We start from the raw sequence: 13325 nt of genomic DNA on the forward strand, positions 1-13325 counted from the left end.
GTGTTCTTCGTGTAGAGAGGAGCGGCCCTGCTTGGAAGTCACAATTAATGTGGCATAATAAGGCATCATATCACTTTGTGCAATAACATTATCTTTAATAAGTGTGACAGTAAAAATACAAGACCAAAAGTAAAAATACAAAAAAGTGCCTTCTGGTGCAAGAAAGTTAGACAGCTATAATCTTAAATGGCAACTAAAAATTGTATTAAAATCACAATATCAAAAAGAAAGTCAAGAAAATGTGTGGAATAATAATAGTAAAGATGGACTGCATTAATTTAAAATAAAAAAATGTAAGATGATGAGTAAAATTTGATGTTATGAGTGGGTTAATGACACATTCCATTGATTGACGCTGGCATGGCAACAGTGAGAGTAACATTGGACATACGTAACCAGATACACTCTCATGCACTGTGCAAGCAAATGTACTCAAAGCTATCTCTTCCAGTTTTACAAAAATATGTCTTCTTCATAATGGATCCAAGTTGACCTTTGACTATCCAACAAAGCAAAACAGAAATGAAAATTCATATAGAAACCACAAGATGAAAAGTGTGACATTTCAACTGTGGAGGAGATTTTGGCACTTGTTACGTACAAACGTTGTCAAAGTAAGAGACGAAAAAAACAACAACAACAATGTTGAGGCATCAGCAGCGGCTGTCTAGCGGGTCCAGAGAGAAGACCGTGCCTTCTAAGGTTAGTCCCATTTTGAACCCCTCCTGGAAGACAAGTGAGACATCACATAAGGACATTGTTGGAGCAAAACAAGCCCCGAATGGCAGCTATAAATTTAAATAATCAGAATGAGATGAAATGGGCTGTGATAATGAATCATGCATTCAGGCATGTTGAAGAAAGCGTGCATCTTAAAGATACGGCCACATTTGTAAATAAGTAATTTCCCCAAATACTGCATGTAAGAACACTCAAATTCAAATACAAGGAATTAATGAACTTCACACCTCAGTTCCTAAGCCACAGGCACAATGTGGGCGACAGCAGCAAACCAGGGTAACCCTAACAGAGGTCAAGTACACAATGAAAGGTTGTGACATGCATGATGTGCAAAACCCCAAGCAACCCGTGCAACACGACAGAACACATGTTGACACCAAAAGAAACATACAAACCATCTTTGACGCTACAAGTGGAGAAGGTAGGCCATAAATGCAATTGTGAAGAATTAGACAAAGGTTAAAGCTGACAAGGAAAGGCATTCAACACTGCCATCTAGTGGCACATTCTCACCACAAAGGTTAATTATTTGAAGTGAACCTTGACTTAAAAAATGTCCCCTACTGCCCTGTAAGGCAATTCAAGTATTTGATCCTGCTGATGTTGTATGTTTACGTCTTACAAATAATATGAATTTTAATGATAGCTTTATTGTGATAGACAGAGACAGAATGAAACAAATCCAGAATAATAACATTAAATAAAGGTTATAAATTCATTTGCATTTGATTGAGTGGATTTCATCCCCTACCAACCAGCAAGCATTCTGACCTCTATGTAATGTCCCTCTGATGTACTCGTTCCTGATCCTATCCATCCTGGGCACTCCCAATGACAACCTCAGCATCTTCATCTCTGCTACCTCTAGTTCTACTTCCTGTCATGCCATGGCTGGTCTCACCACAGTTTTGTATACATCATACATATATACGTATTTCCTATTCTCAACTCATTGTGTAAAAACCACACCTGTCACAGAAACAGGACCTCAGGACCTGCAGAAGATTGGAATGGACAACAAGACCACGATTAAGACGTGGATGGTCGTGGATCCAAAACATACTACCAGGGCAACACAGGAGTGTCTCAAAAAGAGGCATATAGCAGCTATAGTATGCCAGTCTCTCGACCTCTAACATAGTATAGAAAATCTGCAGAGGGAATTGAAACTGCCGAGTTGCAGCCTCAAACTGTTTCTTGATTTGGAGAGTATCTGTCAACAGCAGTGGACCAAAATCCCTCCTGAGATGTGTGCAACCCTGGTGACCAACTCCAATAAACGACCTCTGTGCTTTTTCCACCAAGTACTAACCCATGCTTTACTCTGAGATCAAATACTTCTATGGCTAAATAAAAAAAAAATGTAAACACAGATGCTCACCTGCATTTCATCCAACTTGGATTGAATATCTGGTGGGAAGTCAGCTGCACCGCAAGTGAAGGGATCAAATGGCTCTGCACCAAATAGGTCTTTCCCTGCAGTCAGCACATTAACATTACAAAAACTGTTGACTTATTTTGTTATAAATGGACCATAAAGCGGCCACACACCTATATTTGATGGCAGTGTGGTTGGTCGTGGTGGAGGGCAGCCATTGCTGACCTGTGTTGGCACCAGCGGGGTCGCAGGGGAGAAGGGAACCATGTCAAACATGTCTGTAGACTGCGGTTTCACCGAGATGCTCCCTGCCTGTGAAAAGTGTCAGATATGGTTACGGTCGGCAGGGATGAAAGTTTGTAAATAAACAATAGAAGCATAACAGACAAAAGGCTGATAATAACAAGACTTGCAGGACAGCCACAGAAGCAAAATAACAAGAAGCATCAGGGGTTTACACTGGGTCGCGGGATGCTGCATCCCTCAGGAGGATTAGGTGGAAGGAAAGTGGGTTTGGCAGGCGGAGGAGTTAATAGTCCAGTAGACAGGTTGGACTCTGGCGAGCTCAAAGGAGTGAGCGTGACAGAAGAGATTTCCAGACAGGAGTTGATGTTGTGACACCAGAAGAGAGAAGAGGGTCTCTGCAGCATGTATGCTTCATTAGCTTCATTTACATATAATGGCTGAGAAAAGATGGCAGAGGAGCATTATTAGCCAAAAGCTTTGCACAAAAGCATTAAAATCTGTTATGTTAGCAACCGTCTGTGCACATTGCCCTTACTGGTGGCACATGTGCTATCATCAGCTGTTCTTCCAGATCTTGAAGCTGCTTCTTCAGGTCTGAGTTTTCAGTTTCCAGTTCTTTAATCTGCATGCAAAACAATGCAGGTGAGCAAATAGTTACCAAAATTTACATGACTGTAAAGTCACTTCCGACTTACATTAGAACTCAACTTACATCACAGTTTAGGAAGGGAACTAATTTGTAAGCCACGAACTGAAAAACTCCAAATGCACTGTAAACGTGCCAAGTATGATGCAGATGTGATAACTTTATTGCCAAATACACTTGTCTTCAACTTGATGTGAAAAACTAAGTTACACTGTAGACTCAAAATGACATGTTTGTTTCTCCGTTAATTAAGTTCCTATACCCATTCCTCAGAAATCGCATTTTGGATGTAATTATTCAGTTCCCATCAACAAACAACACCCAAGTACCCACACTGGATGATTTTCAATTATCCTTTAATAAGAAAAGGCACATGAGATGAAGTTGAGTGTGGCGTCTTTCATACATAACGGTACTTGAGGCACTTTACTTCATCATCATTCACCCACTTCTGATGGCTGAGCCAAACAAGGTAACGAAAGAGCTCAGTCACATTCACCCATACCCAAATGACACATCATTAAAGGGCAATTAGTGGTTGGTGCATGTCAAAGTCAGTTACACTCATTAATAACACCAAACAAGCTGAAAGAACCACATATGAGTCATACCCTTTTCTGTAGACATCCAATCTGCTTTCTGGTTTCGACATCTTTACCCCCTGACTCCAGGAACTTCTTATAGGCTAAGTCAAAAGCCTGGCCAATAGTTAGCGTGATCTCTTCAGCCTGTAAAATAACAGAAAAGCACGACGTTGCATTTAACAAAATGGCATAATCGATTGAAGACTGATAATTGGGTGGATGAACTTGAGACATCCACCTATCAAAACCTGGAGCACTTACACACTTTTCACTGTCAAACACATAGCAGAGGTGTTTGTTTGACTCAGAGTCCTTGCAGATAAATGTGAATATCCTTTTATCGGTTTTGTCATCTGCACAGAAGGATATTCTGTGTAACTGACAGTTATGCTGCACATCCTGAAAACCAAAGCCACAATATTATGAATTGACTTCAAAAAAGTGTTGCATGACTATTTGTACAGTAGATTATTTTTTTAAACGCAATGGGAAACATAGTAATAAACATAGTAATAATAGATTTAACTGAAAAGCAGTGCAGTCAAAGTTGATGACATAGGCGTTACCTTTGTCTTGGGATCTAGTATCTTCACACCATATATGGAAATCTGCAGTTCAATTTTGGGGATTTTCTGTCCCTCGGACTTCTTGATATGCCTCTGAAACTGCAAACAGATCAGATAATTATTACTCTCAAATAGAGTAATGTTGACTATAAGTCACAGAGGCTATAAGCAAGCTGCACAGGTCAGTTGGTTCAAGAAATACTATTATCCTTATGACTACAGCAAAAATCCATAATACAGTGGACAAACTTTCCACATGAAACACATCTCATTCACCATACGTTGGTAACAATTTATACATACATGATAGTACAGGTAGAATGTACAGCATACATGCAGTTGTTGAATGCACCAATGTTGTGCGCTTTATTGTTTGGAAGGGCTAGCTTTGCCCAATCCAGCCACAAAACCTGCAGTGAGGTTAATATATCACTCTATGCAGCTGTGAAAAACGACTTCTCTAGCCTGCTAGCCTCTAGCGCTGACACTTTTTTGTCCTGTAAATGCTGTCAGAATGTTGTATTCTCGTGTTAAACAATGCCAAAGTTTCAGATTATAAGGTTTGCGTGTTTGGGATGGCTCTGAACGCTAGGTTTCAGAGAGTTTTTTCTAACACAGACTCACTGTGATGTCACAGTGAGCGGGACTTCATTATATGGGCATTCCCCGGTACAAGCTAAGTAGGACTAATCACAGCGTCGTGGGCATGCCCGGAGGAGGCGGCCCGTGGGTGGCTTTTTGGAAATCCAAGGAAATGCAGCTGGAATAGGTGCAGATTCTGAAAGATCTAGAAAGCTTTCTGTGCGGGTTATCATGTGTAGTTGCTCTATACAAATATAAAGGACCAAAAATCAGCAGGATAGGTTGCCTTTAAGGCCATTCTGAACAGTAACATTAGGACTGTTGCTGATGATGAAGCACCATGAGTGGTCCCCAGAAATGTAATCAACTAGGTACTGTACACAGCGTTTAATATGGTCATTTATTTGGTCAACTATGTACACTATACTTTCAGAAACATTCAGGGTTGACTCAGCTGAACAACCTATATGACAAAACTCCAAAGGCACCTTGCCAGTAGCTGAAGAGCTGGTATTTATCACCGCTATCATCTGCTCTGAGGTTTTTATCTAATTTGTCGCAAGTGACAGGCTCCTCCAGGCAAAAGTCTGCAGTCAACCTTTACCTTTAGCTTTCTCACTGCATCCTTTACAACCTCTGTTCCCTTTGGGGCTTCCACTTCTGTGTTACCAAGTAGCTGGAAGAGAACAAAAGTCACATGAATTATCATAAAACAATACTATACGTAATTTTTAATTTGTATTGTATGTGATGAGAATGGAAAAAATGAACATACGCTTTTCAAGAATAGAATAAATTCTAAATTATCATCAAGTTCACTCACACAGATGGCTTCTCAATGCTTTAAAGCAAAAACACAAGTACAAAAACAGCGGCAATACATGCAGAACATTTGCAGAGTTTTGTCAAATAGGTTGTGCACATCAGTGAGCTAAATAAGCAGTCTTCCAATATCAGATGTCATAAACACCGATGTTGGCCCCTTTAAGGCCAGGAAAACCAACATTTATCCAGCTATATTACATGGCAGCTCAAACAGGCATTGATCTTTCTGGTCTCTGGTACAAATCTGTGTGAATCCATCCATGGTTTGCCGCTTGGCTTGCAAACTAATGATCCTGCATTCATGCGGCATGAAGCAGTCTTCCGTACATGGAATCCTCTCTTGCACGCCTTATTTAATCAAACACGCTACCTTTTATCTTCAACCCGCTTCAGTGAGTGAACCACTTACTTAATTTTTATTCCGACTGTTTGTCACCCTGCCTGTCTATTCTAGGCCACAGTATAAAGATAATCACTTTTCTGAAGTCTAGCTGCAATAAAACAAGTACTCAGACAGTCACCTAATTAAATAAGGCAGTGTAGTCTCCACTTTCCTCTGTGGACAGGAGAACATGACTGTATGTACAAGTAAACAAGTAAGTAAGCAATTCTATTCCACACCAATTTGTTGTGACGTACCTTGGCATTGTAGGCTATGTAATGCTTGGCCAGGGCCTCGGGGGTGTGCATCCATGATTTATCTGATGACAAACATACAAAAGAAATAATAAATAAACAGACACATCAAAACATTAGGGTCTCATTGGCCAGGGTCTTATTCAACAATATACATACACAAATATAACAGATGTATGCGTATGCAATCAAGAATCAAAGAGAAAAAATTTCAATACTCCATCGTGGTACTCATGTGCAGTCAACCTTTTACAGTCAGTCTTACGTTACAGAATAACACTTTAGAACTGACTTTTAAGAAAACGAGTGATGAATGTGCTTGAACAAATTAAAAGAAATTAAATGATCCATAAGCAAAACGCGACTTAAACATTACCAGAGCCCTCTAGACATGAAATAATAGCCCTAGTCATTTTGACACTTGCATTATCCAACATAGTACATGTAATAACAATAAATAAGCAATTAAAGACATAAATAAGACTCATGCTTGAGTGTTTCTATAAATGTATTCCCTCGGGGAGTTGAGTCAGGGCGGGACAGGAAGTGATATCAGGGGTTCAGAATTGAGTTTTAACTTGCCGTGGATTACGGCTGCAACAGTTGCCTATGTTATTACTACTGTGCCTGTTGTGAGATAATTCACGGGCAATAAAAGCCTGTTGTTCAGGCAATCAAGTCTAGTGCTTGTGTGTCTCATCGAACATAACAGTAACACTGACACTGAATATTACATATCATTGGAATGCCTTATATTTGTATTTTAGTTCATTTAGCCATTGTAATGCTTGGAATCAGGGGTGGGCAAACCTTTTGAATCGTGGGCTGCATTGAGTTCACAAAAAGTCCACCTGATGAAGATGAAGATGAATTATTACATTAATTTATCTGTAAAACTGTCATACAATCTGCTATATTTTTGAAAAAACTTAATGGAGTGAAGCAATAAAATTTTAAGCATGATGGTGTAAAATAAGAATAAAATAAGAAGCGATGATGGTGTAACCCATGTCATGACGCGACACTACTGAGGAGCGGTCATATGACTTAGTCAGCTGACGTGAAGTCCCCTCCTGATTTGCTGTTGTTGCTGAAAGGAAACACTGAAGTGCCAGCAGGTGCAGGCAATCAGCGGCTCCTGCTGTGGCTGGTCACTACAAGCGGCACGCTCACAACCATTTTGGAAATTGACCTAAAGAAAACAACTTTGTGGTAAGCCTTTCCCTCTCACCGGCTATGTCTGCGGCCGCTACATAGGTATGTTGGACGAAAATTGTTGCTAGCGCCGATCGCGCCGTTAACTCTGCACTCCATTAGGGAAATGCATGTTTTTTGGGTTGCTAGGTTACAGTTGAGTGGCTGATTGAAAAGCCCTTCCATAAACGTCCCTGTTGATTATGTGTATGTATACGTATATGTCTCAAAATTGCTAAACGTATTGCTATCCAGTAAAGTGTGATGATGATTTGAACTGTTACTGAAACTATGAAGTGTAAATTAATTGTATGGCCATCTTGAACTGAACATGTAATAGTAAATTTTGACTGACAACACAAATTTCTGGCCTGTACAGGTCAGGCTCTGCACCAAGCAAGGAAGCCCTTCAGAAGCGACAGAGAACTGGTAGGACTGTCTTTCCTTTTGGCTCTGTGGATAGTGGACTAAAGGATCGAGGACCATTCCTCAAGAGTGGAGTTCCTCAACCCACCATTACCCCAGAGACTCCACAAACTGTTATACCCAGCTACTTGACAAAGATTGCTGTGATCCTTGTTAAAAATTGCCTTTTGTTTGTCATTTTGTTTACCCCCCTCCCCCCATTTATAATCTCACTGAAAAGCACCTGTGGGTCATTGTTTCATTCACACCAGTTCATACTCTCAAGAACTGTTTTTCTGCATTTAGTCACATAGCCCTAAAATAACCCCGCACTACAATGGCACAGTGGTAAAACGGTTCTTGTAGTTGGTTACCAGATTTGTGCACAGATAAGGAGGTACTTTGTTTTGCTCTTCTTTACAAAAACTCTCCAAGGCCTGAAGGCTTTGAGACTGTCACTTGGAAACCCAAGGTTCCAGGTCTTTCAACAGATTTTTTTTTCGAATTAAGGTTCAGAGATTAGTGAGGTCATGCCAGCATCTCAATGTGCTTTTTCTTCAGCCACTCCTTTTGTTGTTTGACCTGATAGCTTGGGTCATTGTCATGCTGAAAGATCCACCCTCAACCACATAATATATGCTAACAGTGTGTGAATAGTGACAGCAACACCCATTTAGTGTATACATGCATATTGTATGTAAATAACTTTACAGAGGTAGCAAGTAAAGACATCCTCTCCAGTACTGTACCATTTTAGAGGATTTTGACTAATCTTTCAAAGCACATAGAGTATTATGTTCTCGGGCTATTATAAACAAAATGTTTAGACTGCCACCAGAAAAGTTTTTTTCTACCTTTTTCCATTCCTTTTGAAATCAGCAGTAGAATGTAGGTGACTTTCAGCAAAATATCAGTTGTCAACAAAAAAGGGGAAAAAATCTTTTTGAGAAAAAATGCGTTGCAAGCACTTTTTGACACAAATTTAGCCAAAATATCTAAACAACTATGCCACAACATAAATGGCACAAAATGGTTGTTTAAAGTGAAAATAATTTATTTACAAATATAACACCATTAACTAATTACAATTTTCATATTTGGAACTGAACTGTTGCGCACGCATGTTTGTGTGCATGCGTTAAAGTTTCCCGTCACCTTCTGCACACTACACTCCATGCTTTTCCACTTCCTCCTTCCTGTGGAGTGTTTTAATACATGGGAAAAATGCATGGCAAGTTCTTATCAAATACACTTCTGCCACACTAAAGATGATCTCTTCTCCTGTGCAGTTGCATCATCGCCTCTTTTGCCTATTGCGCAAAAAATATAAAAGATGTATAAACATGTCTTTGGGATTAGGCTATCGGTTTGAAAAAAAAAAATGGATAAATACGTCTTTGGTAGCGAATTAGTTAATTAATCCTCTTTTTTTATTGCCAGTACATAAAGTTTTTTATGATGCAATTAAAATATGATCACTTCTTGCATTTTAGGCATCCTGTTAAGTGAAATTAATTTCCTAATTTGCCTCATGAATGGACTTTGATAGAGGGATGACTAATGCTGAGCAAGGGGGCACAATAAGAATAAATCCAAGGGCGTGGTCAAGGATGTTACTTGGGACAAGGAGGCTTGTTTCAAGGCTTCAGTACACATTTGGGCATACACATTTGTTTGGACTAGATGAAAAAGTACTGAATCTAAGACAGGATTATTTGTATCATTTTGTAGTATCAAATCCTTATAGGGTCAGGAAATGTGGCAAAAGCTGTTGTCCAAGTGAAGGTTGCTCAGTTTGGTTTTGTCATCTGTTGTATGACAGCAGGTCACACGGTATAAGAGTGGTTAGCCCGCAGGCCACATAGCTAGGAGACCCGGGTTCGAGCTATGAGAAAACTCACATCAAGCTTATCAACCCATCATAAACCGTGTGAGGTCATTAGTCAATATAACAGTGTGACTCACAGTACCATCTTAGAAGGAACGCTAAAATCATCATGCAGCAACTTAACACTCAAAAGGTAGGTGAAAAATATATGAGTACCAATAAGAGTTTAGAATAAAAAAAACAACTCTTCAAAAGGATTCCCGCCATGCCTTTCTTCCAAAACAAACATTTTATTCGGCCATGGCTGCCGAGCTGCAATGATTCTTTCAGTTGCCTCTTTGACACATCTCAGGCTGTTATTGAGTAATGACCTCCTGCAATTTCAGATGGGTTGACAAACTGGTTGTGAGTTCCCTTCGATCTTGTGATTGGTTCCTACTAAAGAAAGAGGTGTTGTTTCTTCACTAACACGCGTTCTTCCTTTGGAATTGTTATGGATAGTATTAAATAATACAACAATTTTCTATCCATACAGAGGAGGCATACTTTAAGTTTATTGAATTTTTTGGGCATCTTTGCGTAAACTGTATCATTTTTCCATGCCTAATGTCCTAGTTTTATGTAATCAATACACATTATGTTCACCCGATGGTTGAGATGGTTGACGTTTGCATTGTAAATGAGTCTTTTGTAAGCCTTCAAGAAGTGAGGATACAATGACTTTATTCAATGGGGTACTCAATCAATGACACAAGAAGGGTGCAGTGTTCTCTATCATGCGGGAAGAAACAAATCAGATGAGCACCAAGGACAACCTTTATCACACGTCTACTGATACACAATTGTGCCGCTTTGAGATACACAATCTCTACTCACAGCACTTTTTTTCAAATATAGTCACATGGAACTGCAGTAGAAGATGACACGTTCCCCGATGATGCAGAGATCTATACAAGGATATTATAATATATGTATATTTTGAAATTGTTCCTCATAGGTGAAATAGAAATTGCATGATTAGAATTGTTACAATATTGAAGTGTAGTGATGATCAAATTATTCTTGAATAACGTAGAGAAAAATACTTGTATCAGAACTTTATTGAGAGACTCTGATATTGACTATAATTGCATCCTATAAAATGATTTGCATTGTCACTCTCGTTAATTAATGTAAGAACCGTTAATGTAAGCAAGAAGCTGGGCTATATTTTTGGGCTATTTTTGGGCTATATTTATTGGCGGAAATCCACTTGTTGCAGTCGGGTCTGGAACCAACTAACCGCAATAAAAGGATTACTTTACTGCTTTTGGTCATTATGGAGGTGGATTAACCAGTGTTTTTTTTGTGTCAGGTAATTAAACTTATCAGCAGTTTAGCAAAATCTCAACAGTTACATATTTCACATACAATGTCTGATTTAACTTAACCATTATTAAATTTCATCTTCTGGAAAACACACACTGTATGTATATTTCATAGATAATTGTGCCATTTCAACAATTTTCTGATATTCTATACCTTCTAGAACACATGGATGTGAGTAATGTCTCACAGTCCATGTGTTGTTTCCTGTTCACCTTGTAGAAATCCTGTTGTAGTAGTCTTTTCATGGATTACATGTCAATTGTTGTACATTTGGCATCTCACTTCTTTTTACTGAAAATTACCTTAAAACATTTAACCACTCTTCTTGTCTGAGTTAGTTCCTGGCAGAGACCCAGCTTTGAAGCATATAGTCCGCAAATGAGGGCTTGGGTATTCCAGAACTGTAATAGTAGCCTGCTTTATCCTTTTCAAAACTGGTTATATGTGCTTGGGATCATTGTCCTGTTGGAATACCCAACTGTGTCAAGTTTGGTCCATGTAGCTGCACTTTGTACAAGAGTCCCAGCGCCTGTGGCAGAATCCCAGCCCCACAGCTTGATACTACCACCCATTCTTGACAACTGCCACAATGGTCTTAGAGTTGAAAGCCTCAACTTGACTGTTCCAAAGATATTTCTTAACATTATGGCCAAATAGCTCGCGTACCTTTTTGTCTTGTCTGGAAATAAACCTTTTACCCAGGAGGGATGTGTCTTGTACACGAATGCAGCTGTAAATTTCAGTCAAGTTTTTCTTGGTGGGCTCATTTCACGGGGGTTTATGCTGCCACAGAGACACTCTCACCTTCATGATTATTACTAATGAAATGTTAATAGGCAATGGCCATGTTAAGTTAAAAGGCATTCTGGACCACTTATAAGGTTTAGTACGGTATCTCAAAAAAGTGATGACACCCCTCACATTTTTGAAAGTATTTTATTGATATATTTTCCTGGTAAAACACTAAAGAAACGACAATGTATGTAAAGTAGATCTTGCACAACCATACGCTTACGCATGTTTGGTCAGCCTATCAACTTAGCTTCTTTATTCGAAGCGTGTTACAGCTGCATCATGGTTCACTCCCTCACTTTGTAGTGTTTGTCAAAAAGTAATTAAGTGATCATCGTTTTGTGGTTGAATATGGCCTATAATTAATTTAAAAATAGGCATACGTAAAATTTTCTTATTCTTGGGTTAAAATAAGCCCTTTCAAGCAAACATTTCTAAATCAACTAAAATACAAATATAAGACACAAGAAATCTAATTCTAAGAATTTGAATTTAGTACTCTACTGTACATTGGCCACTAGGTGTCAGTAATTGTTTGGTGAGACAGGCACTAGAATGGTCACTGAGGTTCACTAGGGAACACATTTACTGTGAAACGAGAAGTTTTATTTATGTCTTAAATTGCTTATTTGCTCTTATTTTGTCGACTAAAGTCATGGAAAAAATATTACACCAGCCTTCTTTCTTTACTTTAATTAATTAATTCTACCTGATGAAAGTATTCTTTTACCAATTTGAGTTCATGTTGAACAAGAAAATAAAGTTTTCTCCTGCATTTGACACACAGTGCAGAAATGAGACTACGCCGGAAAATATGGTACAGTGCACACGACAGCATGGAATGCCTAAAAGCACTGTTTTTGCAGTACCATGGCAGAGCTACTGATGGAAGTGGATGGATTCAATGTCTTAGGGCGCTAATAATGTTAAAAAAAACATATTTAAAAACATGTTTTTTATACCACAACTACAGAAATATTCCATATCGCAGTTGGGTCCGGAACAAATTAATGGCAATAAACAAAGGATGACTGTATTCATATTTATATATTATTGCACAGGGTAAACATAACATAAGGGTGTACTCAAGGTTGTTGTTATACATGCTGTACACTGACTAATTTACATTGTATCCTAGTGGTTTCATTAGGCAAAGTAAAGTACAAGCAAAAATCATTTTGAGAAACTTTTCGCACCATGCTGGAGTGAGAAGTGTTTGACCTTCTTGATTTTCATCTTTAGCTGGTAAAATAGAATAGTAGAGTAAAAGTTAATTGTGACATCAAATCGTAAATGTATCCTAGTGGGCCACATGGGCCCTGAACACTTTACCATACACCCTCCAAAAATCCTCCAGTCCTGTTGATTTAAAGCGGAGGAGCACAGCAGATGGCGGTAAACAGATCAAGCTGTTTTTCTGTAGCACAGCCCCAAATCTTCCCTTTTTTTCCTTTGGGTAAGGTCACCTCAACTGGTGTGCTGCATATTTCTCCTAAGTAACCAAAACACATGACCGGTTGTTTTTGTCTTCAGT

General features: G+C 38.9%; 1 protein-coding gene across 3 annotated transcripts in view; it reads right to left on the minus strand.

Annotated features, from left to right (window-relative positions):
- Positions 1-74: 74 nt before the first annotated feature.
- gulp1a (GULP PTB domain containing engulfment adaptor 1a) overlaps positions 75-13325 on the minus strand; it is a 51554-nt gene continuing 38303 nt past the window's right edge. The window contains exons 3-12 of one of the 3 annotated variants that reach the window (XM_058082044.2): positions 6208-6269; positions 5348-5419; positions 4162-4260; positions 3857-3994; positions 3623-3739; positions 2901-2987; positions 2578-2802; positions 2293-2431; positions 2123-2217; positions 75-725 (exon numbers count right to left, since the gene is read on the minus strand). In XM_058082044.2, coding sequence (XP_057938027.2) covers positions 654-725; positions 2123-2217; positions 2293-2431; positions 2578-2802; positions 2901-2987; positions 3623-3739; positions 3857-3994; positions 4162-4260; positions 5348-5419; positions 6208-6269 — 1106 coding nt within the window. In that variant the 3' untranslated portion in view covers positions 75-653. The remainder of the gene's footprint in view (positions 726-2122; positions 2218-2292; positions 2432-2577; positions 2803-2900; positions 2988-3622; positions 3740-3856; positions 3995-4161; positions 4261-5347; positions 5420-6207; positions 6270-13325) is intronic. The other 2 variants (XM_058082045.2, XM_058082046.2) reach the window with 2 other exon arrangements.

This window comes from Doryrhamphus excisus, linkage group LG12 (assembly GCF_037039965.1).
Source record: "Doryrhamphus excisus strain RoL-2023G ecotype Guam linkage group LG12, RoL_Dexc_Guam_v1.1, whole genome shotgun sequence".
In the NCBI taxonomy this organism is placed as follows: Eukaryota; Metazoa; Chordata; class Actinopteri; order Syngnathiformes; family Syngnathidae; genus Doryrhamphus; species Doryrhamphus excisus.